The sequence below is a fragment of the Salmo salar genome, chromosome 16 (genome assembly GCF_965601325.2).
Source record: "Salmo salar chromosome 16, fSalSal1, whole genome shotgun sequence".
Taxonomy (NCBI): Eukaryota; Metazoa; Chordata; class Actinopteri; order Salmoniformes; family Salmonidae; genus Salmo; species Salmo salar.
The window spans coordinates 13,998,803-14,022,553 of NC_138306.1; the positions used below are offsets into that span (position 1 = coordinate 13,998,803).

At 41.8% G+C, this 23,751-nt stretch overlaps 1 protein-coding gene across 1 annotated transcript; it reads left to right on the forward strand.

Annotated features, from left to right (window-relative positions):
• The first annotated feature begins 1,182 nt into the window (after nt 1–1,182).
• Nucleotides 1,183–22,203, forward strand: LOC106573218 (alpha-parvin). Its single transcript, XM_014148057.3, has 12 exons — nt 1,183–1,479; nt 7,738–7,827; nt 7,928–8,101; nt 8,301–8,441; nt 11,098–11,213; nt 11,540–11,598; nt 15,216–15,235; nt 15,412–15,473; nt 15,554–15,622; nt 17,303–17,404; nt 18,435–18,507; nt 19,183–22,203. Exons 1-12 carry the CDS (start codon nt 1,344–1,346, stop codon nt 19,257–19,259), a joined length of 1,119 nt encoding a protein of 372 aa, XP_014003532.1. The 5' UTR covers nt 1,183–1,343; the 3' UTR covers nt 19,260–22,203.
• The last annotated feature ends 1,548 nt before the right edge of the window (nt 22,204–23,751 follow it).

Sequence of the window (23,751 nt, forward strand, 5' to 3'; positions counted from 1 at the left end):
TCGTGTGTCCAAACTCTTGACTGGTACTGTAGGGAGGGGTAAAGTGACTAGGCAACAGGATAGATAATAAACAGTAGAAGCCACGTATCTGATGAGTCAAAAGAGTTAGTGCAAAAAAGGTCATTGCAAATTGTCCTGGTAACTGTTTAGCAGTCTCATGGCTTGGGGGTAGAGCTGTTTAGGGTACTGTTGGCTCCAGACTTGGTGCATCGGTACCGCTTGCTGTGCGGTAGCAGAGAGAACAGTCTATGACTTGGGTGGCTGGAGTCTTTGACAATTTTTAGGGCCTTCCTTTGACATTACCTGGTATAGAGTAAGAGGTCCTCGATGGCAGGGAGCTAGTCCCCAGTAATGTACTGGACCGTATGCGCAACCCTCTGTAGTGCCTTGCGGTCAAATGTCAAGCAGTTCCCAGCAAACATAACCCCATTGTCCTCGTGGGTATTTGGTGGGCAAGGTGGACAGGGGCTAGCCCACAAAAAGCCATAACAAGTCCACACCTACCAAATACAGGCTATCCCAGCATGGGCCAGCCCACAACCATCCCACACAAAGCCCAGCACGGGCTAGCCCACACAAAGCCCAGCACGGGCTAGCCCACACCAAGCCCAGCACGGGCTAGTCCACACCAAGCCCAGCACGGGCCCTTGGGCTCAAATGTTGTAAGCCGCATTGGACCCACATCGTGCCAATGTGGGCATGTTTGCTTGGAAAAGATGGGCTTATTTCAGGCAAAGTATGGGCTGACCTCACCAGATATGGCCTGCCCACACTGGGCAACACTGGGCAAATCCTTTGGGGACCAACCTGGAGCTGATGAGCAAAGGCACAACAGCCCAATGTGGGCAACCTACGCAAAGCCAATATTTTAGCCCGCATTGGACCCTCATCGTACCAATATGGACATGTTTGCTGGGTTGCCATACCATGTGGTGATGCAGCCAATCTAGATGCTTTCAATGGTGCATCTGTAGAACTTTTTGAGGTTACAATGCCTATTTTGGTGGTATTAGAATAACGCCTATAACAATGTCTATGCATCCTTACTGATACCACTAGAAAAATATGATAATGAAGAAATGTGTTTGTGATAAATCAGAAGTTACATAGCACACTGGTCAAAGCAAACAGGGGCCATGTGCGACCACGTATTCAGCCAGTAGGGTTTTATTTACACTAGAAATAGGGGAGGGAACAAGGAAGGGATTTAAGGCTGGATGAAATTCCGTTTCCGCTTTAGGGAGTGAAAATTCATTTGAGCAGAATTTGACTTGAAAATCTATTTATTTCAGAGACCTACTCAACTTTTACAATATTGATTGTACTTTTGGATAAGTTGTATCATGGCCACTTCGCCGCAAAAGTCGCCATCCTCTCCGTCGCCGACGACTCCGAAATCACCCTCTTCCAGAAAGAAAGATGACTCGTTCCTGGGAAAACTTGGAGGAACTTTAGTAAGAAGAAAGAAGGCAAAAGAAGGTACATTTCTGATCAAAACAATACTGTCACGACCATGTCTAAACTTTACTTGCGTGAAGTAGCATGTGTATAAAATAAAATGTAAAAAAAGCACAAGCGGAAAATAAGTATTTTATGGAATGACCGTGTAGTTCATTTTAATTAGCTAGTCGCTACAACATTGTTTCAATGTGAGCAGAAAATACGTTGTGTAATGAAGTCACGCCTCGACCATTGTCTACTCTTCAGTCTGATTCTGTCAATACGTTATTGGTAAAGGAATATCGCCTTTGCCTGCTTTCCGAACTGCAAATTCATTGAAGAGATCAGAATGGAGTAGGGTACTACATAGGCTTAAGCTTACACACTCTTATAGGATGTCTTGTATATCAACGTTCTTGTATTGACCGGAGTTGGCCTGCAGGGCAGCCTGGGGGCGCATGCAGTGCCTAGTAGAGTTACTCACTGTAGCTGCAGGCTATGGTTGCCATGTAGGGTATGCTACTACTTCAGATGCAATTACTCAGGAATGAGGCATGAGCAAACACAACTCCAGGAGCAGCTGCACTGCTAGTATATGCATTTTATTTCACTGGTACAGGATTAACACACCTATAAAATGAACGAGTTGCCCATTGTTTTATCCTCAAGTTCATCATCAAATGAATTAAAGTTGCACATTAAGTGGAAATGTTCCCTCTTCTTTTGTCCTGTTCAGAGTGCCCCCGATCTCCAGGGGGCCCCCAAAATGTGGTTGTCCGGCCCTGCACTTGTGTTATGATTGGTTTGTATCAATCAGGGTTCACAGGGCTGAGTGGTTGCCCCCCTACAGCTGAGCCCTATCCCGTCTCTCCCTCACTCACATCCACGACGGAGCACACTGGCCAGGATGTCCGCAGTGTGTTCCTGGTGATCTGATGGAAAGCTTCTCTGGTCCAGCGTTGCGGCAGTATATTTAATTTGAAGCTCTCTGACATTTTACGATGGGGAGGAAGAGAGGGAGCACGGCCTTGAACAAGCCTGTTGATTGGACCGCGGCGAGAGAGAGGGAGGAAAGGGCGAGACAGAGAGTGTTAGAGACAGGACAGTGGATGTTAAGCAGGCTGGAGGAGAGGATGAGTCAGTGAAGGGAAGCTGCTGGAAACCCACAGAATGGAGCGATGGGCTGTGGAGCACTCTGCCCACCAGGTAAGACAGCCTGCTAGTATTCACCCACCCACTGCTGGAGCATGAGAAGGGGAAGGAGAAACAATGTGGCTGCATTTCAACAATCTAAAGTGGCGTCCTTTGCTGCTTTCCCTTCCTTCATTTTCACATAGATAGTGTTGCAGGATGGGTGTAAGCAATGCTTGGTGGATACCTACCGGGTACTTGCTTTCACCAATCCAGGTCCTTCACATAAGTGCATATGAAGGAAAGGAGACGAGGAATGGAGACCCAGTGTCTGTAGCAGGTCTGGTATAGGATTAGCACCCCAACTCATAGCATTACCTGCTCCGTGTGTGAATCTCTGCTGGTCTAGAGGACATTGTTTATGGACATTATTTAAATGTGTGATTGGGAGGGCAGTGATAATACCTCTCATGTTTTGTAGACACTCTGATGCATACATTTTTCAGTCATACAATTATTTCTGAGAGAAGGCATACAGTGCCCCGGCTCATTCCACATATCAAATTTTATTTGTCACATATTCCGAATAATTTTAACCAACAATGCAGTTCAAGAAATGGAGTTAAGGAAATATGTCCAAAAAAATAAAAGTAACACTTAAAAATGACAACGAAGCTATATACAGGGGGTACCGGTTCCGAGTCAATGTGTGGGGGCCGGGAGTACAGGTTAGTCGAGGTCATTTGTACATGTAGGTAGGGCTAAAGTGACTGCTCGGTTACAGCCCGAGTTCAAAATGGATTAAGTCGTTTTTTTCTCACTCATCTACACACAATACCCCATAATGACAAAGTGAAAACATGTTTTTAGAAATGTTTGCTAATTCATTGAAAATGAAATGCATAAATATCTCATTTACATAAGTACTCACACCCCTGAGGCAATACTTTGTAGAAGCAGCTGTGAGTCTTTCTGGGTGAATCTCGAAGAGCTTTCCACACCTGGATTGTGCAACATTTGCACAATCCCATTACTCCTCTTTTCAAAATTCTTCAAGCTCTGTCAAATTGGTTGTTGATCATTCCTTGACAACCATTTTCAGGTCTTGCTGTAGATTTTCAAGTAGATTTAAGTCAACTGTAACTCAGCCACTCAGGAACATTCATTATCTTCTTGGTCAGCAACTCCAGTGTAGATTTGGCCTTGTGTTTTAGGTTATTGTCCTGTTGAAAAGTGAATTCATCTCCCAGTGTCTGGTGAAAAAGACTGAACTAGAATTTTGCTTCTGCTTAGCTCTGTTTCTTTTTTTATCCTGAATAACTCCCCTGTCCTTAGCGATTTAAAATCATACCCATAACACTATGCAGTGATGGAAAAAGTACTCAATTGTCATACTTGAGTAAAAGTAAAGATACCCTTAATAAAAAAGACTCAAGTAAAAATGAAAGTCACCCAGTAAAATACTACTTGAGTGAAAGTCTAAACGTATTTGGGTTTTAAATATACTTTATCATAAGTAAATGGAATTGCTAGAATGTACTTAAGTATCAAAAGTAAAAGTATAAACCAATTCAAATTCCCTATATTAAGCAAACCAGACAGCACAATTTTATTTAAATGTATTGGTGGTTAGCCGGGGGCACAATCCAACACTGACATAATTTACAAACAAAGCATTTGTGTTTAGTGAGTCCGCCAAATCAGATGCTGTACGGATGACCAGGGATGTTCTCTTGATAAGTGTGTGAAATGAACCATTTTCGTGTCAAAATGTAACGAGCACTTTTGGGTGTCAGGAAAAATGTATGGAGTAAAAAGTACATTATTTTCTTAAGGAATGTAGTGAAGTAAAAGTTGGCTAAAATATAAATAGTAAAGTACAGATACCCCCAAAAAGTACTTAGGTAAAAATACTTTGAAGTACTACTTAAAACCTCTTGGGGCTATGTGGGACGCTAGCGTGCCACCCGTGGTGCACCCTATCAACAGCAGGTGCATTTCAAGAGCGGCAAATTTGAAACCAAATAAATGTCAAAATTCTAATTTTTCAAACATACAAGTATCTTACACCCTTTGAAAGATAAACATCTCCTTAATCTAACCACGTTGTCCGATTTCAAAAAGGTTTTACGGCGAAAGCATAAAGTTAGATTATGTTAGGAGAGTACATTGACAATAGCTGTGTGTAATGTTTTGTCAATTCAAAGACAGGGTCACCAAAACCATAAAACCAGCTAAAATGATGCACTAACCTTTTACAATCTCCATCAGATGACACTCCTAGGACATTATGTTAGACAATGCATGCATTTTTAGTTCTATCAAGTTCATATTTATATCCAAAAACAGCGTTTTACTATGGCATTGATGTTGAGGAAATCGTTTCCCTCCAATAACCGGCAGTCAAGTCAGCACCACAAATTAAATAATTAAAATTAGAAAACATTGGTAAAATATTATATTGTCATTTAAAGAATTATAGATTTACATCTCTTGAACGCAATCAACTTGCCAGATTTAAAAATAACCTTACTGGGAAATCACACTTTGCAATAATCTGAGCACTGCGCCCAGAAAAATATGCTTTGCTATACAGACAAACGGCCATGTTGGAGAGATCTAAAATCGAAAATACTATGTAAATAATCCATTACCTTTGATTCTCTTCATCAGATGTCACTTCCCGGGATCCCAGGTCCATAACGAATGTAGTTTTGTTCAAAAAAGCTCATAATTTATATCCAAAAAGATCCGTGTTGTTAGCACATGATCTAAGCCAGCCGGACTTCTCGTCATGAACGAGGGGAAAAAATATATTTACGTTCGTTCAAACATGTCAAACGTTGTATAGCATAAATCATTAGGGCCTTTTTTAACCAGAACATGAATAATATTCAAGGTGGACGAATGCATTCTCTTTTAAAACGTTTTGGAACGAGGGTACCCAACATGACCTCGCGCGCCAGAGTCTAATCGGCCATCACCGTTCCAAGGCTCTTGTTCGGTCAGATCTCATAGTAGAAGATTCAAAACACTTTGTAAAGGCTGGTGACATCTAGTGGAAGCAATAGGAAAACAAGCAAAACATTAATCAGCCCCTGTGTGTTTCAATGGCATAGGCTTAAAGGTAATTCAACACATCAGGTATCCACTTCCTGTCAGAAAATGTCTCAGGGTTTTGCCTGCCAAATGAGTTCTGTTATACTCACAGACACCATTCAAACAGTTTTAGAAACTTTTTAGGGTGTTTTCTATCCATATATAATAAGTATATGCATATTCTAGTTACTGGGTAGGATTAGTAACCAGATTAAATCGGGTACGTTTTTTTATCCAGCCGTGAAAATACTGCCCCCTAGCCCCAACAGGTTAAGTACTTTACACCACTGTTCAAAAATATGGAGAGTGGTACTCAGTAATGTTATATTGGATTTGCCCCAAACATAACACTTTGTATTCAGGAAAAAAAGTGAATTGCTTTGCCACATTTTTTGCAGTATTACTTTAGTGCCTTGTTGCAGACAGGTTAACTGTTTTGGAATATTTGTATTCTGTACAGGCTTCCTTCTTTTCACTCTGTCAATTAGGTTAATATTGCAGAGTAACTAAAATGTTGATCCATCCTCAGTTTTCTCCCTTCACAGCCATTAAACTCTCACGGGTTTTAAAGTCTCCATTGGCCTCATTGTGAAATCCCTTAGCGGTTTCCTTCCTCTCCAGCAACTGAATTGGGAAGGACGTCTGTATCATTGTAGTGACTGGGTGAATTGATATACTATCCAAAGTGTAATGAATAACTTCAACATGCTCAAAGGGATATTCCATGTCTGCTTTTTTTTTTCTCTTCCCCCCATCTACTGATGGGTGCCCTTCTTTGCGAGGCATTGGAAAACCTCCCTGGTCTTTGTTGTTGAATCTGTTTTTGAAAATCAAGCCTCGACTGATGGACCTTACAGATAATTGTATGTCCATTAATCAATTTTAAATTCAGGCTGTAACACAATAAAATCTGGAAAGAGTGAATACTTTCTGAAGGCACTGTATGTCGTGCTGTCAAGACACAGGATATTCTCCTTAGTCTTGATATGATGCTACACAGGCGGTCAGAATTAGGGCTGCTGATGGTGTTGATTAAGAGGATGTCATCCTCGCTGGGAAGGAAGGCTGAGAAATCTAGCACAGGATGTTCACACCACTACAGGTGTCACTGAAACTGACACGAAGCAGTATAGTGAAACGCATGCTTGGGCAGGGCAGGGGTTGATGGGGAAACCAGGAAGTTCTGTGTGATAAATAGGCTACTAACTGGTGGGGAAAGTATATTGTCTTGGTTAACTGAGAAAAGTGTCAGATCAGATAAGCTGATTTAGGAACGGTGACACAGAAAGCTGAGGTGGTGCAGTGATCTAAGGAGAAAACGTGATATTGATTAAGAATCAATTGTAGCTGCTGCTATTGATTTAAGAATCATCCCCTTTAGAACACGTCTTCTCTGTTGTGAGATATAGCCTAGGGAGGAGGAGTGTACGGATGAGGGCCAATAAGTAGTAGACTATGAGGAAATGTCTGTCCGGAGGACAGAAGGCCATTACCTGGACTTGAGATAAAATTGCTGTGTTTTTCCAATGAGCAGCAGCTTCTAAGAAAATATTCCTTGCCGAGTGAAACCACTTACAGAAATAACCGCTACACCTCAATAATATACCATATTAGACATGATAAAGAAGGCAAAGCCCGGCGCTGTGTTAGCGCTAGGCTATTTTGACCAAATAGCTGTGGTAGTAGTTAGCTAGTGTGTGAGTGGTGTGGGAACACTATTACAGTGCTATCATGTGCTGGTCCCAATCCTAGTAGTTGACCCCCGCCTTAACAACAACCTCTCATTTCCCCTGACCGTCCGTGCTTATATCTGCTGGATTGGCCATACTGGCAAAGCTTAACTGATGCTAAGAGCAGCAAAGTACTGAGCAACAAGAAACGTGTAGTAGCCTAAATTGTAGAAAGCGTTTTTTTGTTGTTGAATTATCACAGTTAAAAAGGAGGCACAAACAGTAAGCCACTTACAACCTACGTGAATTTATAGCTGTTGCACTGAAAGATGGCAGTTTGAGAGGAGGCCTTGTGAGTGACGTGAAGTGCTCTCTCTTGCGTCTTCCCTCCCTACAGTGTCTGAGCTCCAGGAAGAAGGGATGAACGCCATCAACCTGCCCTTGAGCCCCACCCAATACGAACTGGACCCAGAAGACACCATGCTAGGTAAGTGCAGTACAGTACTGTCCCCATCTGAGATCCCTGGCCATAGAAGATGAGACGCCTTGACACTGGCTATACCTAATCTAGCTTTCTGTTCCTACAGAGGAGAATGAGGTCCGCACCATGGTCGACCCCAACTCCAAGAACGACCTGAAACTACAGGAACTCCAGAAGGTGTTGATTGACTGGATCAATGATGTGTTGGTGGGGGAGAGGATCATCGTGAAGGACCTGGCTGAGGATCTATACGACGGGCAGGTTCTGCAGAAACTCTTTGGTGAGGAACAAGTCCATTTAATAGTTTTCCATCAAACTTAAGGGATCACTACTACCAATCACCTTCTCCCTCTGACCATTTTCTCTCAGGCCTTTCTCTCATTGACAGGAATGGCTCTTGTGCAAATGCCTGTATTTATGCTAAAGAAGACCCCTGACCAAATTTAACACATGCCGTTTTCTTTATATATGTGTTTCAGAGAAGCTGGAGGGGGAGAAGCTAAATGTAGCTGAGGTGACCCAGTCGGAGATTGCCCAGAAACAGAAACTGCAGACGGTGCTGGAGAGGATCAACGACTCCATCAAGGTCTCTGCCAGGAGCATCAAATGGAACGTGGACTGTAAGTAGAGGCTGAGAACTTGGTCGTATTAATTAGGCACACCGTAGCAGGACATTACGCAATGAAAAATGATAACAAGCGTTCTTATTGGACAGTCCCTCCATGTTTCAGTCCATTTTCCTCTTTGGTGAGAGAGACTCAGCATACAATAGTTGAGTGAGCCGAGTGGTCAGACAGGTGGAATACATACAGTGAGGGAAAAAAGTAATTGATCCCCTGCTGATTTTGTACGTTTTCCCACTGACAAAGAAATGATCAGTCTATAATTTTAATGGTAGGTTTATTTGAACAGTGAGAGACAGAATAACAACAAAAAAATCCAGAAAAACACATGTCAAAAATGTTATAAATTGATTTGCATTTTAATGAGGGAAATAAGTATTTGACCCCTCTGCAAAACATGACTTAGTACTTGGTGGCAAAACCCTTGTTAGCAATCAGAGGTCAGACGTTTCTTGTAGTTGGCCACCAGGTTTGCACACATCTCAGGAGGGATTTTGTCTCACTCGTCATTGCAGATCTTCTCCGTCATTAAGGTTTCGAGGCTGACGTTTGGCAACTTGAACCTTCAGCTCCCTCCACAGATTTTCTATGGGATTAAGGTCTGGAGACTGGCTAGGCCACTCCAGGACCTTAATGTGCTTCTTCTTGAGCCACTCCTTTGTTGCCTTGGCTGTGTTTTGGGTCATTGTCATGCTGGAATACCCATCCACGACCCATTTTCAATGCCCTGGCTGAGGGAATGAGGTTCTCACCCAAGATTTGACAGTAGATGGCCCCGTCCATCATCCTTTTGATGCTGTGAAATTGTCCTGTCCCCTTAGCAGAAAAACACCCCCAAAGCATAATGTTTCCACCTCCATGTTTGACGGTGGGGATGGTGTTCTTGGGGTCATAGGCAGCATTCCTCCTCCTCCAAACATGGCGAGTTGAGTTAATGCCAAAGAGCTCCATTTTGGTATCATCTGACCACAACACTTTCACCCAGTTGTCCTCTGAATCCTTCAGATGTTCATTGGCAAACTTCAGACGGGCATGTATATGTGCTTTCTTGAGCAGGGGGACGTTGCGGGCGCTGCAGGATTTCAGTCCTTCACGGCGTAGTGTGTTACCAATTGTTTTCTTGGTGACTATGGTCCCAGCTGCCTTGAGATCATTGACCCGTGTAGTTCTTGGCTGATTCCTTTCACCGTTCTCATGATCATTGCAACTCCACGAGGTGAGATCTTGCATGGAGCCCCAGGCCGACGGAGATTGACAGTTCTTTTGTGTTTCTTCCATTTGCGAATAATCGCACCAACTGTTGTCACCTTCTCACCAAGCTGCTTGGCGATGGTCTTGTAGCCCATTCCAGCCTTGTGTAGGTCTACAATCTTGTCCCTGACATCCTTGGAGAGCTCTTTGGTCTTGGCCATGGTGGAGAGTTTGGAATCTGATTGATTGATTGCTTCTGTGGACAGGTGTCTTTTATACAGGTAACAAACTGAGATTAGGAGCACTCCCTTTAAGAGTGTGCTCCTAATCTCAGCCCGTTACCTGTATAAAAGACACCTGGGAGCCATAAATCTTTCTGATTGAGAGGGGGTCAAATACTTATTTCCCTCATTAAAATGCAAATCAATTTATAACATTTTTGACATGCGTTTTTCTGGATTTTTTTGTTGTTATTCTGTCTCTCACTGTTCAAATAAACCTTCCATTAAAATTATAGACTGATCATTTCTTTGTCAGTGGGCAAACGTACAAAATCAGCAGGGGATCAAATACTTTTTTCCCTCACTGTAGGGGCTTCAGCTTGATACGAGTCCGTCCACTGGTCGTCGAGTTCTCTGCTTCCCATTGATCCGTCTCTAATGGAGAAGGAATGTCTGTCCATACAGTACATTTCAGTAAAAGCACTTTAGGTTTGCCTTGATGTCTCTATTTTATGAGGCTTTTAACAAGAATATGATAAACTGGTGATGGCATTCTAACTTGGGTTGTATGAGAAAAGGAAAGGGAGTTGTAGCAATGAATTGATTTGAGGGAAGTAGTCCAGAAATAGACATATTCATTAAAGTTGGAATCTGTAGCGGTGAAACTGCCACGTCTGTTTGCAATATTCCAAACATAAAAATACGTGACTTAAAACGACAAGCACTGTTTTAATCAGGGCACATCGTGGCACGTGATAGAACAGCAGAGTATGTACACTGTATTATTTTAGAATTTTTTTGTATTACTTTGCTTTCCAAAAACCATAACAAATGGGCCTGGGGCAGCCAGTGGCGCTAATGTGGATCTCTGCTTACGGTAAGAGGTATATTAATGACTACATCACGAGAGAGGAACACTTGAATGATATGGTGTTTTTTGATTGAATTTACTTCAGATTTCTGTCACCCAAGCGTTAACCAAATCAATGCGTTGTTCCCTGCTTTCAACCTTTTTTCTTTTTAAGCTGAAGAAAACACCTAAGGGAGATGTAACGCACACTTCTGTTCTGATCCTCTTAGGCTAAGAGGATCAGGCCGATATCAGAGGGCTTTTAGATACCTCTCCTTTAATTTAGCTTATTTTTATTAGGCAGGAATCAAAACATTCTTTCCTTCATTGATTGTTCTTCCAACCAATGAAAACTAAAGCAAATCCCCATTTCTGTCGGTCTCTTGCCCAGCGGTCCATGCTAAGAGTATAGTGGCCATTCTTCACCTCTTGGTGGCGCTGTCTCAGCACTTCAGAGCACCAATCAGACTTCCTGATCACGTGTCCATCCAAGTAGTGGTGGTTCAGGTACTGTAAATCCTCTTATTTTGCTTGGTGCATAGTACACATGAATGAAACTTGATATAAGTCTCTGAGGTCATATACATGTTTTGTTACATGTTATAATAACTTCGTTATACATGCTTATAAATGCTGTTTTACGATAAATTGCAGTACTACATTACTTTATGTCAAATTATACAATGGGTGGGTCTAATCCTGAATGCTGATTGGTTAAAAGCGCATTCCAGCCGGTGTCTATTCCACAAGTTACCACCGGCTAAATCTATGACGTTAAAATGCCTATTTACTCTGTTCCTTTTCCTGTTTCTTTTTTCTTTATTTTCTCTCAGAAAAGGGAGGGGATTCTGCAATCTCGCCAGATCCAGGAGGAGATCACGGGCAATACAGAGTAGGTCGCTTTTTCTCTGATGGGATGAACCAGTCATTGAGAGAACACACTCCTCCTCACTCCGTGTTAGAGCTCTGTTATGCCAGAAACAGGGATAGGTTCACCACAGCAGTAAACCACATACCACTGTCTTCCCCAAAACACAATGCAATCTCCTATTTACAATATGAAGTACTTTAATATAGATTTGTATCTCTCAGATGCAATCCCCTCTGTAGCCTTTATGAAATAACTGCATCCTATGAATAGGTTTTCAAGCACAATTATTTCACCAGTGTGTATGAGCACAGTCGACCATTGTATAAACAGGGATGTGATGGTTCCTTGCCAGTGTAGCGTTGCTGAGGTTGGAGCGGTCCAGCAGGTCCAGAGTAGCTGGGGAGATTAGTGGGTGAGCGAAGCCCTCATATCATGGTCACGGTCACAGGGCTGTTATCATATGACCAGGACCGTTGCCCTGCCACTGCCATCAGGGATTACATCACGAAGAGAACGGGTGCCGTATGGCCATTCCTTGTTGGCCCTCTTGTGTGTGATAGCTGATGGGATGTGGCAGCAGCCCCTTGACTCAACGTGTGACAATGCCTAGTGGCCCATTTTGTTCATGTTCAGTAAGGTTAATCGCTTGTGTACTCCAACAATATTACCGTATTCACCACCAACATTCCTCTGCATCAGGTTGATATGAATGTATCAATAGTATTTTTATTTATTTTTTATTTAACCTTTATTTAACTAGGCAAGTCAGTTAAGAGCAAATTCTTATTTACAATGACGGCCTGCCAAAAGGCCTCCTACGGGGGCCTGGGATTAAAAATAAGTACACATAAATATAGGACAAGAGAGACAACACTATGTAAAGAGAGACCTAAGACGACAACATAGTAAGGCAACAACACATAACAACACAGCACGGTAGCAACACAACATAACAACAACATGGTAGCAGCACAAAACATGGTACAAACATTATTGGGCACAGACAACAGCACAAAGGGCAAGAAGGTAGAGACAACAATACATCGCACAAAGCAGCCACAACTGTCAGTAAGAGTGTCCATGATTGAGTCTTTAAATGAAGATATTGAGATAAAACTGTCCAGTTTGAGTGTTAGTTGCAGCTCGTTCCAGTCGCTAGCTGCAGCGAACTGAAAAGACCAGCGACCCAGGGATGTGTGTGCTTTGGGGACCTTAACAGAATGTGACTGGCAGAATGGGTGTTGTATGTGGAGGATGAGGGCTGCAGTAGGGGGAGTGAGGCCTAAGAGGGTTTTATAAATGAGCATCAACCAGTGGGTCTTGCGACAGTTATACAGAGATGACCCGTTTACAGAGGAGTATAGAGTGCAGTGATGTGTCCTATAAGGAGCATTGGTGGCAAATCTGATGGCCGAATGGTAAAGAACATCTAGCCGCTCGAGAGCACCCTTACCTGTCGATCTATCTATTATGTCTCTGTAAAATAGCATGGGTAGGATGGTCATCTGAATCAGGGTTAGTTTGGCAGCTGGGGTGAAAGAGGAGCGATTACGATAGAGGAAACCAAGTCTAGATTTAACCTTAGCCTTTGATATGTGGTGAGAGAAGGACAGTGTACCGTGTAGCAATACTCCCAAATACTTGTATGATGTGACTACCTCAAGCTCTAAACCCTCAGAGGTAGTAATCACACCTGTGGGAAGAGGGGCGTTCTTCTTAACAAACTAGATGACCTTTGTTTAGGAGGTGTTCAGAACAAGGTTAAAGGTAGTGAAAGCTTGTTGGACACTAAGAAAGCTTTGTTTTAGAGCTTTTAACACAAAATCCGGGGATGGGCCAGCTGAGTAGAAGACTGTACCATCTGTATATAAATGGATGAGAGCACTTCCTACTGCCTGAGCTATGTTGATGTAAATTGAGAAGTGCGGGGTCCTAGGATCAGGCCTTGGGGTACTCTTGGTGACAGGCAGTGGCTGAGACAGCAGAATTTGACTTTATGCACTGCACTCTTTGAGAGGTAGTTGGCAAACCAGGCCAAAGACCCATCAGAGACGCCAATACTCCTTAGCCGGCCCACAAGAATGGAATGGTCTACCGTATCAAAAGCTTAGGCCAAGTCAATAAAAATAGCAGCACAACATTGCTTAGAATCAAGGGCAATGGTGACATCATTGAGGACCTTTAAGGTTGCAGTTACACATCCATAACCTGAGCGGAAACCAGATTGCATACATGAAAGAATACTGTCGACATCAAGAAAGCCAGTCAGTTGATTATTGACAAGTTTTTCCAACACTTTTGATAAACAGGGCAAAATAGAAATAGGCCTATAACAGTTAGGATCAGCTTGATCTCCCCCCTTTTAAATAAAGGATGAACTGTGGCTGCCTTCCAAGCAATGGGAACCTCCCCAGAAAGGAGAGACAGGCTTGGCAATGATAGGGGCAGCAACGTTAAAGAATAAAGAGGCTAAACCATCTGACCCAGATGTTTTTTGGGGGTCAAGTTTAAGGTGCTCCTTCAGCACCTCTGACTCAGTGACTGCCTGCAGGGAGAAACTTTGTAGCGGGGCAGGGGAAAAAGAGGGAGAAGCATCGGGGATAGTCGCATTAGAAGGGGTGGGAGATGAGGAAATGATGGACGGGCAAGGAGGCATGGCTGAGTCAAATACGAATCCTGACTTAATGAAGTGGTGATTTAAAGAGCTCAGCCATATGCTTCTTGTCAGTAACAACCACATTAACATTAAGGGACATGGGCAACTGTGAGGAGGAGGGTTTATTCTCCAGGTCTTTAACCATTTTCCAGATTTTCTTGGGGTTACAGAGAGAGCGAGAGAGAGAGTTACTTTAAGGAACAGTTAACTTTGGCCTTCCGGATAGCCTAAGTGCACTTATTTCTCATTTGCCTGAATGAGAAAAAGTCAGCCGGAGTATGCGCGAGCCGAGCCTGTTGCCAAATGCAATTCTTGAGGTGGAGTAACTCTGCAAGATCCCAGTCGAACCAGGGGCTGAACCTGTTTTTAATTCTCATTTTCTATATGTTTGCGTGTTTGTTAACAATACCACTGAAAATATCAAGAAAAGAAGGTCCAAATGTCTTCGACAGAGCTGATTCTATACCCTTTTAGAGGCCAGTTTATGAAGGAAGTCTTGCGCATTTAAAGTTTTTTTAGCAAGTGTCTATGACAATCAGGACAGGTTGTTTCACTGAGCAGCCATTACAAACACAGTCTGTAAAACAGTGATCACGAAGGTCATTACAGAAAACACCAGACTGATGCCTATCAAGAATATTTGTGAGGATTACATTCAGGAGAGTTGCCTTTTCTAGATGTTTGGAGTCATAACTTGTAGGCTTGGTAATAATTTGAGAAAGACTTAGTAGTTGTAGAATAGCTCACTTCGTAAAGCAAGGCGCTTGCAACGCCAGGGTTGTGGGTTCGATTCCCATGGGGGACCAGTATGAAAATGTACTCACTCAGTACTGTAATTCGCTCTGGACAAGAGCGTCAGTCTGCTAAATTACTAAAATGTAAAGTAGGCTAATATGGACATTTTAATTAAGTTCTTTGTGAGTTGTCCTTGTAGACCAAATGGCGCTTTTATATCTTGTTTTGTCTTTCTCTTTTCCCTCAGGGCTTTATCTGGAAGACATGGTATGTGTTCTACTGGGTTTGTTCTCTCCATTTTGTTAATCAGTCGCAGTAAATTTCACAGTTTTAAAAATATATATATTTTTAAATGTAATAGCTGTTTTCAGTATATGACAACCTTGATGCTTTTTACCTCGTTTCTGTGAGTAACGGTATGACTGTTCTCTCCGTCCATTAAGAGCGAGATGCTTTCGACACCCTGTTTGATCATGCTCCAGACAAGCTCAATGTGGTAAAAAAGGTAGTGTGTGTTAATACTAGTAGTAGAGTTTTCTGTTGTACTGTTGGCGTGCCTCACAGAAATGACTGCTTTTGCCACAGACTCTCATCACCTTTGTGAACAAACACTTGAACAAGCTCAATCTGGAGGTGGCTGAACTGGACACACAGGTACAGTATGAACTAGAATTACAGTTGAAGTCGGAAGTTTACATACACCTTAGCGAAATACATTTAAACTCAGTCTTTCACAATTCCTGACATTTAATCCTAGTAAACATTCCCTGTATTATGTCAGTTAGGATCACCACTTTATTTAAAAAATGTGAAATGTCAGAATAATAGTAGACAGAATGATTTATTTCAGCTTGTATTTCTTTCATCACATTCCCAGTGGGTCAGAAGTTTACATACACTCAGTAAGTATTTGGTAGCATTGCCTTTAAATTATTTAACTTGGGTCAAACATTTCGGGAAGCCTTCCCACCATAAGTTGGGTGAATTTTGGCCCATTCCTCCTGACAGAGCTGGTGTAACTGAGTCAGGTTTGTGGGCCTCCTTGCTCGCACACACTTTTTCAGTTCTGCCCACAAGTGTTCTATAGGATTGAGGTCAGGGCTTTGTGATGGCCACTCCAATACCTTGACTTTGTTGTCCTTAAGCCATGTTGCCACAACTTTGGAGGTATGCTTGGGGTCGTTGTCCATTTGGAAAACACATTTGCGACCAAGATTTAACTTCCTGACTAATGTCTTGAGATGTTGCTTCAATATATCCACATAGTTTTCCTACCTCATGATGCCATCTAATTTGTGAAGTGCACCAGTCCCTCCTGTAGCAAAGCACCCCCACAACATGATGCTGCCACCCCCATGCTTCACGGTTGAGATGGTGTTCTTCGGCTTGCAAGCCTCCCCCTTTTTCCTCCAAACACAACGGTGATCATTATGGCCAAACAGTTCTATTTTTGTTTCATCAGACCAGAGGACTTTTCTCCAAAAAGTATGATCTTTGTCCCCATGTGTAGTTGCAAACCATAGTCTGGCTTTTTTTATGGCGGTTTTGGAGCAGTGGCTTCTTCCTTGCTGAGCGGCCTTTCAGGTTATGTCGATATAGGACTCGTTTTACTGTGGATATAGATACTTTTGTACCTGTTTCCTCCAGCATCTTCACAAGGCCCTTTGCTGTTGTTCTGGGATTGATTTTCACTTTTCGCACCAAAGTAGGTTCATCTCTAGGAGATAGAACGCGTCTCCTTCCTGAGCGGTATGACGGCTGTGTGGTCCTATGGTGTTTATACTTGCGTACTATTGTTTGTACACATGAACGTGGTACCTTCAGGCGTTTGGAAATTGCTCCCAAGGATGAATCAGACTTGTGGAGGTCTACAATTGATTTATTTTGATTTTCCGATGATGTCAAGCAGAGGCACTGAGTTTGAATGTAGGCCTTGAAATACATCCACAGGTACACCTCCAATTGACTCAAATGATGTCAATTAGCCTATCAGAAGCTTCTAAAGCCATGACATCCTTTTCTGGAATTTTCCAAGCTGTTTAAAGGCACAGTCAAGTTAGTGTATGTAAACTTCTGACCCACTGGAATTGAGATTAAGTGAAATAATCTGTCTGTAAACAATTGTTGGAAAAATTACTTGTCATGCACAAAGTAGATGTCATAACCAACTTGCCAAAACTCTAGTTTGTTAATAAGAAATTTGTGGAGTGGTTGAAAAACGAGTTTTAATGACTCCAACCTAAGTGTATGTAAACTTCCGACTTCAACTGTATCTAATTACAATCATACGTCTTGAATATTGATATGAATAAGCATGGTTTTTTTATTCTTTAGTTTGCAGACGGTGTGTACCTTGTTCTGCTGATGGGATTGCTGGAGGGCTACTTTGTTCCACTCTATAATTTCTTCCTGACTCCTGAGAACTTTGAACAACAGGTATGTTGACATTTACTCTCCATTTTTCCAAATTCTATCTTTGCTTTGTGTGGTACACTTTAATGACAGTGAACACACTAGTCTTTGTTTTGTTCCGTTTCATACATTTCCAGCAAATTATTGTATTTTCAGGCCCTAATTGTTAAATTCAATCATTTGCATCATTGTTAAATTCAAGATGGCTAATCCCTCGGTGATTATCTATATTTGCTGATATTAGTATTTATCATGAAGATTATTCCATATTGTCAAACAGACAATGTGCAACCCAAAGCCTCTTGACGGCTATTCTTAGCAGGCTTTCTAACGGGACGCCCTGTCAGGCCTGAGACTGGGTCCTCTCCAGCAGGCTGTGCTGTGCCAGGCAGTGGGCACCCGGCAGGCAGCATCTGTAATCTGCTCCTGCACAGAAAATCAATAAGTGGCCAGGAGATTAGCGCTAATGCAGGGAGAGGAGGGGGGGGGGGGGGGGGACGACAAGGGGTATTTTCAGGGACAGCTGCTATATAGGAGTCCCTGGTACTCGCCTGAAGGAATCCTCCAATGGTCAGTCTCGGTATTGCTTGATTTTTAACTCTCTTGTTCTTCCTTCCCTTTCGCTCTCTCACTCTTTCTTCTCTGTCTCAAGCTCTCTCTTTCTCTTAAGCTTTGGCTACTAATTATCCACTCCATATTTCCTAAATTGCCTTCACCTCCTAGCTGATCTGTTCTAAGGCTTCCCACATTCTGTACTGACACTCGGTACCACACTTTTACATAAACCAAAACCACAACCAAATTCTGATAGAACCCCCCTCCTCCTCCTTTTTGCCTGGTGCCGAGTGACTGTTTGTCCAGCTGTAAAGAGCTTATGGGTTTATTGAGCTGATGTTTACACACCTAGGAACCTGTGGTAGGGGAACTGTAATGACTTGTGTGAATTGTATAGGTGTGATATGGTTTGGGAGCTGTTTCCTCATACTCTTGGCCTACCTGTGTGTGGCTTGCTCTTCTGCTGTGTAATGTTGCTGTCATTGACTTTCTCATGCAGGTGCACAACGTGTCCTTCTCTTTTGAGCTGATGCAAGACGGAGGTTTGGAGAGACCAAAACCTAGACCTGAAGGTAGGTGTTCTCGTTCAGGATGCTGTTTATATAGTTCCCATGGACAATTATGTTTTGTATTACTTTTACTTTTTTGTTGTTGTCCTTTTTCTTATCTTTAAGAAAACTGATTCTGGAAATTTGGTGCAAAACCATGATGGCGCAATACATTTGCCTCCTAATTTAAAGTCAGTATTTTTTGGGTGAAAATTCCATCAGGCAATAAGCCCTGACAGCAACATTCTCACATAAAGCAAAACTTATCTTCCATTCGAACTGTTCCAAGATAATTGTCTATATGCTCTTCTACTGTACAAATCCATTCAGTGAATCTTAAATGCCACACTTTGCTAAAGTAAAAGCACTACACACCAAGCCCCTTTGTGGATATGTTTACTTGTTGGGGTTTGTGTGTGTTTACGTGACGTCTTTGTTAGTTTGTCCTTAGTATTATGTAGTAGTGTGTCTGTGAATGCGTGTTGCAACACATTCATGGTCGGTGTACCTTTTTCATTGGCGGTGTTGTACCTGAATCATTTCTCATGGTCAAAACATTTCCTTTATACCGCATATCCTGCTAGAATTTAATAAAAAAATAATATTTTTTACTGGTATTGACTCTATCAAAACATTTCTTTTTTTGGAGAGATTGCTGTCTGTGTTTATTCAAACGTTATTAATTCCCTTGTTTCCCAGATATCGTGAACTGTGACCTCAAGTCAACCCTGAGGGTGCTGTACAACCTCTTCACCAGGTACAGAAATGTGGAGTGAATATGCAGTGTTGGGGGTGACTCATTTTATTGGGTACCACATTCAAGTTTCAAGCATTTTTTTTCCCCCAATTACATGCTTCAAAGGAAGTTGTCCCTTGCAAAGAACAGTACGAACCAATTCAGGACATTCAGCATTGGTATTATCAATATTTTTTTATAGATTCCATTATTCCAAATATTTTATGTGCTATAATAATAACTTCTACTATTGTTTGCCATTTTAAAATACACTACATACTGTATCTATTTTTGTTTCTTAAATGAATGCATATTAGTCTAAGTAAAAACAGTCATTGTATGATTGGTATTTGAATGAGATTTTTTTTATTGATGATAAATTCAAAAAAAATTCTTCTTAATGTCATATTTCAAAAGGTTGATTATAGTGATGACATTTCTTCATGTTTCCATCGCTAAAGCTCGTTTCATTTATTTACTAAACAAATGTTTGTTAACCTATATTTCTAGTGCTTTTGTGTACACCTGACCTTCTTATTCACTTAGCTGTTTTCTACTTTCACTAGTAGATGAGTGCCTTTTTAAATAAAAATACTGTACTGCATGCCGTCATTAGGAAGACACCACTTAAAGTGCTGACTGTGATTTGAATATGCTCTTTTACTTTATTCTCAAAAATGCTTTGCATGTATCATATATGTTAAATGTTTTAATAACCCCCGAACTGAAATTCCTAAAATGTTGGAACGTTAAAACAATCTTGTAAAGAAACGGAAGGTCTCCCTCATGGTAACACTTTGTTTGGATAGTCCATCTGTAGATGCTCTAGCAGTGGTCACCAACCTTTTTTGGAGTCCATCAGTTTCTGAGTCAAAATGCAAGCCGTTTTACATAACTTAAACGTAAGCCTATGCAACATGACCCTATTAAAAACAGCACTGTATTAATGAGGTTTGTACAGAACATGATCACTGCATATTGGCTTTGCTTGAATTGCCCTGCCAATGCATTGTTATTCTTCTCAGACCATTAAAGAACAATATATATATATAATGTAGGCTACAGGATCACACCAATAAAAGCTCAGTTGTTGTATTACTTGTGAAGCACAGCTGAGTGAGTGTACATTTTAAATAATTCACATTTTTTCTGTTTACTGGTCTGACGGTGCCTGCATCTGATGGTCAGTCTCAGCGGAGGGAGAGAGCAGCAGACTGAGGGTCCGTCTCTCAACATCCCTCTGCTCTCCCTTTCCACCACTGACACTGACCAAAAAGGGCCACCGTCTTCCAGCTGATGGCGAAACTCGAGTCGCACCACATTATTTCTGCCTCATGCACAAATTCATGTTGTAACTCCTATGAACAGAGAAAGTGAAATATTCCTTGATATCCACTAATAATAACGCAAGCCTATCGATACACTTTCCTTCTCGTTCATTGCAGCTGTTTGGCGATAGACTAGGAATGCCTTGGAGATCACTGCTCTATAGACTATCAGTAGCATTTCCACTACAGTGCATTCGGAAAGTATTCAGACCCCTTGACTTTTTCCACATTTTGATATGTTACAGCCTTATTCCGAAAATGGATTAAATAATTTTTCCCCCTCATCAATCTATACACAATACCCCATAATGACAAAGAAAAAACAGGTTTTTAGAATTATCACATTTACATAAGTATTCAGAACCTTTACTCAGTATTTTGTTGAAGCACCTTTTGCAGCGATCACAGACTCAAGTCTTCTTGGATATGATGCTACAAGCTTGGCACACTTGTATTTCGGGACTTTCTACCATTCTATGCAGATCCTCTCAAGCGCTGTCAGGGTGGAGGGTAGTGTCACTGCACAGCTATTTTCAGGTCTACAGAGATGTTCGATCGTGTTCAAGTCCGGGCTCTGTCTGGGCCACTCAAGGACATTCAGAGACTTGTCCCGAAGCCACTCTTGCGTTGTCATGGCTGTGTGCTTAGGTTGTTGTCCTGTTGGAAGGTGAACCTTTGCCCCCAGTCTGAGGTCCTGAGCGCTCTGGGGCAGGTTTTCATCAAGGATCTCTTTTGTACTTTGCTCCGTTCATCTTTCCCTTGATCCTGACTAGTCTCCCAGTCCCTGCCGCTGAAAAACATCCCCAGAGCATGACGCTGACACCACCATAATTCACCGTAGGGATGGTACCAGGTGAATGATGGAGTCCACTTTGTTCTTGGGGACCTTCAATGCTGCAGACTTTTTTTGTTCTACCCTTCCCCAGATGTGTGCCTCGACACAATCCTGTCTCGGAGCTCTACGGACAATTTCTTCAACCTCATGCATGACTTGGTTTTGCTCTGACATGCATTGTCAACTGTGGGACCTTACATAGACAGGTGTGTACCTTTCCAAATCATGTTCAATCAATTGAATTTACCACACGTGGACTCCAATTTCAATCTTGAGGATGATAAATGGAAACAGGATGCACCTGAGCTCAATTTCGAGTCTCATAGTAAAGGGTCTGAATAGTTATGTAAATAAGGGATTACTGTTTTATTTTTAATACATTTGCAAAAATGTCTAAACCTGTTTTCGCTTTGTCATTATGGAGTATTGTGTGTAGATTGAGGGAACAAATGTAATCCATTTTTAGAAAAAGGCTAACATAACAAAATGTGAAAAAAGGGAAGGGGTCTGAATCCTTCCCGAATGCACTGTACCTACTAATTATATCCTTAACCCTGACACTTATTCTTAACCGTAACCTTATCAACAAATAGTCATACTATCTGTAGAGCATCTACAGATGGATAATCCGGACTATCCAAATAAAGTGTGACCTCGCTCACTAATGCAGAGGTCTTAAAGATTTGTAAAATGTGTGAGAATTGGGGTCTGTGCAAACACTTTCAAATGATATACACTATAAGCTTTTTGTATTTTGAGTTAATTCATCCGTAGTTTGTAGTACTCATCTGTTAATTCTGAAATAAAACATTGTCTGTGGATATTATAGTGATTGAATGTTATTCCATTACTGCGATGTTACCAGTGGCCTCACTTCCCTCTTCAGAATAGGATATGATATTTTGGAACGCTGAGGTTTGGATCAGAGCAGTATTTGTAGCGGGTCTCAGCCTTTCCTGTCATATATTTCTACAATAGAGCTGAGTGACCTCTACAATACTATTAAAGATTGTCAGCTCTGCAATACTATCAAAGATTGGGAGGAGGTGGTCACTGTTGGGAAAACGGCAGAAAAACAAGGTTCTTTCTGTATTTGATCATTTAAAGGTTAAAGTAAACCAATGTACTAGGTCATGTCTGTTAGTGTAACCTATATGATATTTGGTTGTCCCTGTAAAGAATAGGGTAGAGCTGTGCTTTATTTCTCAGTTGAAGCGAGATGGCAGTCCGGCTAGTATGAAGCCACCATAATAACGTTAGTTTCCAATTGCTCTGCCTCTGACACATTCACTACTGACCTATTATCACTAAAGCTAAGGGAGAGAGCTTTCAGTACATTTGAGTACACTTCCACCCTATAGAGAGAAAATAACAGAAAACGACAGCAGAGTAATTGACTGGTCGTGCAAGGTGCCCTGACTGCTGAATACTAGTGTTATCCCCATTAGAGGGTAATTACCCCTATCTCTCTCCCTCTACATCCCTCTCCCCTTTATTCCTTTCATTACTTTTCCTCACAGCAGAGCTAGTGTTTGTGCATCTGCCGAGTCTGCCTCTCGTACCTCACCTTTTAGCGGGCGTAAGAGTGTAGAGAGTACGGCAGAGAAGGGACCATTGGCAGAGATGTGAAGAAGATAATTTGATACCTTTGGCCTCCTTTATTTGCATGTGAGGATTGATCATTCATTTTTGGAAAAAGTTGAACACATGTAGGCTAAACACCATAATAACTCCATAGAAACACACACAATGTCTGCTCTGTTAAGCCCGTTTCGCTAGGGGTCATGTAACCTGGCTGCCCTCTCTCCAAGTGTTGGGATTTTCACATGCTGCTAAGAAAGCAGGGCCACATCAAAGGCTGAGGCATTCACCCGTAACATCACAAGCAGCCCTGTGGACTATGAATCTGAGAGACGATTGGTGCACAAACATTCATGTATTTACTGTGCATTTGGAAAGTATTCAGACCCCTTGACTTTTTCCACATTTTGATATGTTACAGCCTTTTTCTAAAATGGATAAAAACATTTTCCTCAGCAATCTACACACAATACCCTATAATGACAAAGCGAAAACTGTTTTTAATTTATTAAAAATAAAAAGTACCTTACATAAATATTCAGACCCATTGCTATGAGACTTGAAATTGAACTCCTGTTTCCATTGATCATCCTTGATGTTTCTACAACTTGATTGGAGCCCAACTGTGGTAAATTCAATTGATTGGATATGATTTGGAAAGGCCCACACCTGTCTATATAAGAACCCCCAGTTGACAGTGCATGTCAGAGCAAAAACCAAGCCATGAGGTTGAAGGAATTGTCTGTAGAGCTCCGAGACAGGATTGTGTCAAGGCACAGATTGGGGGA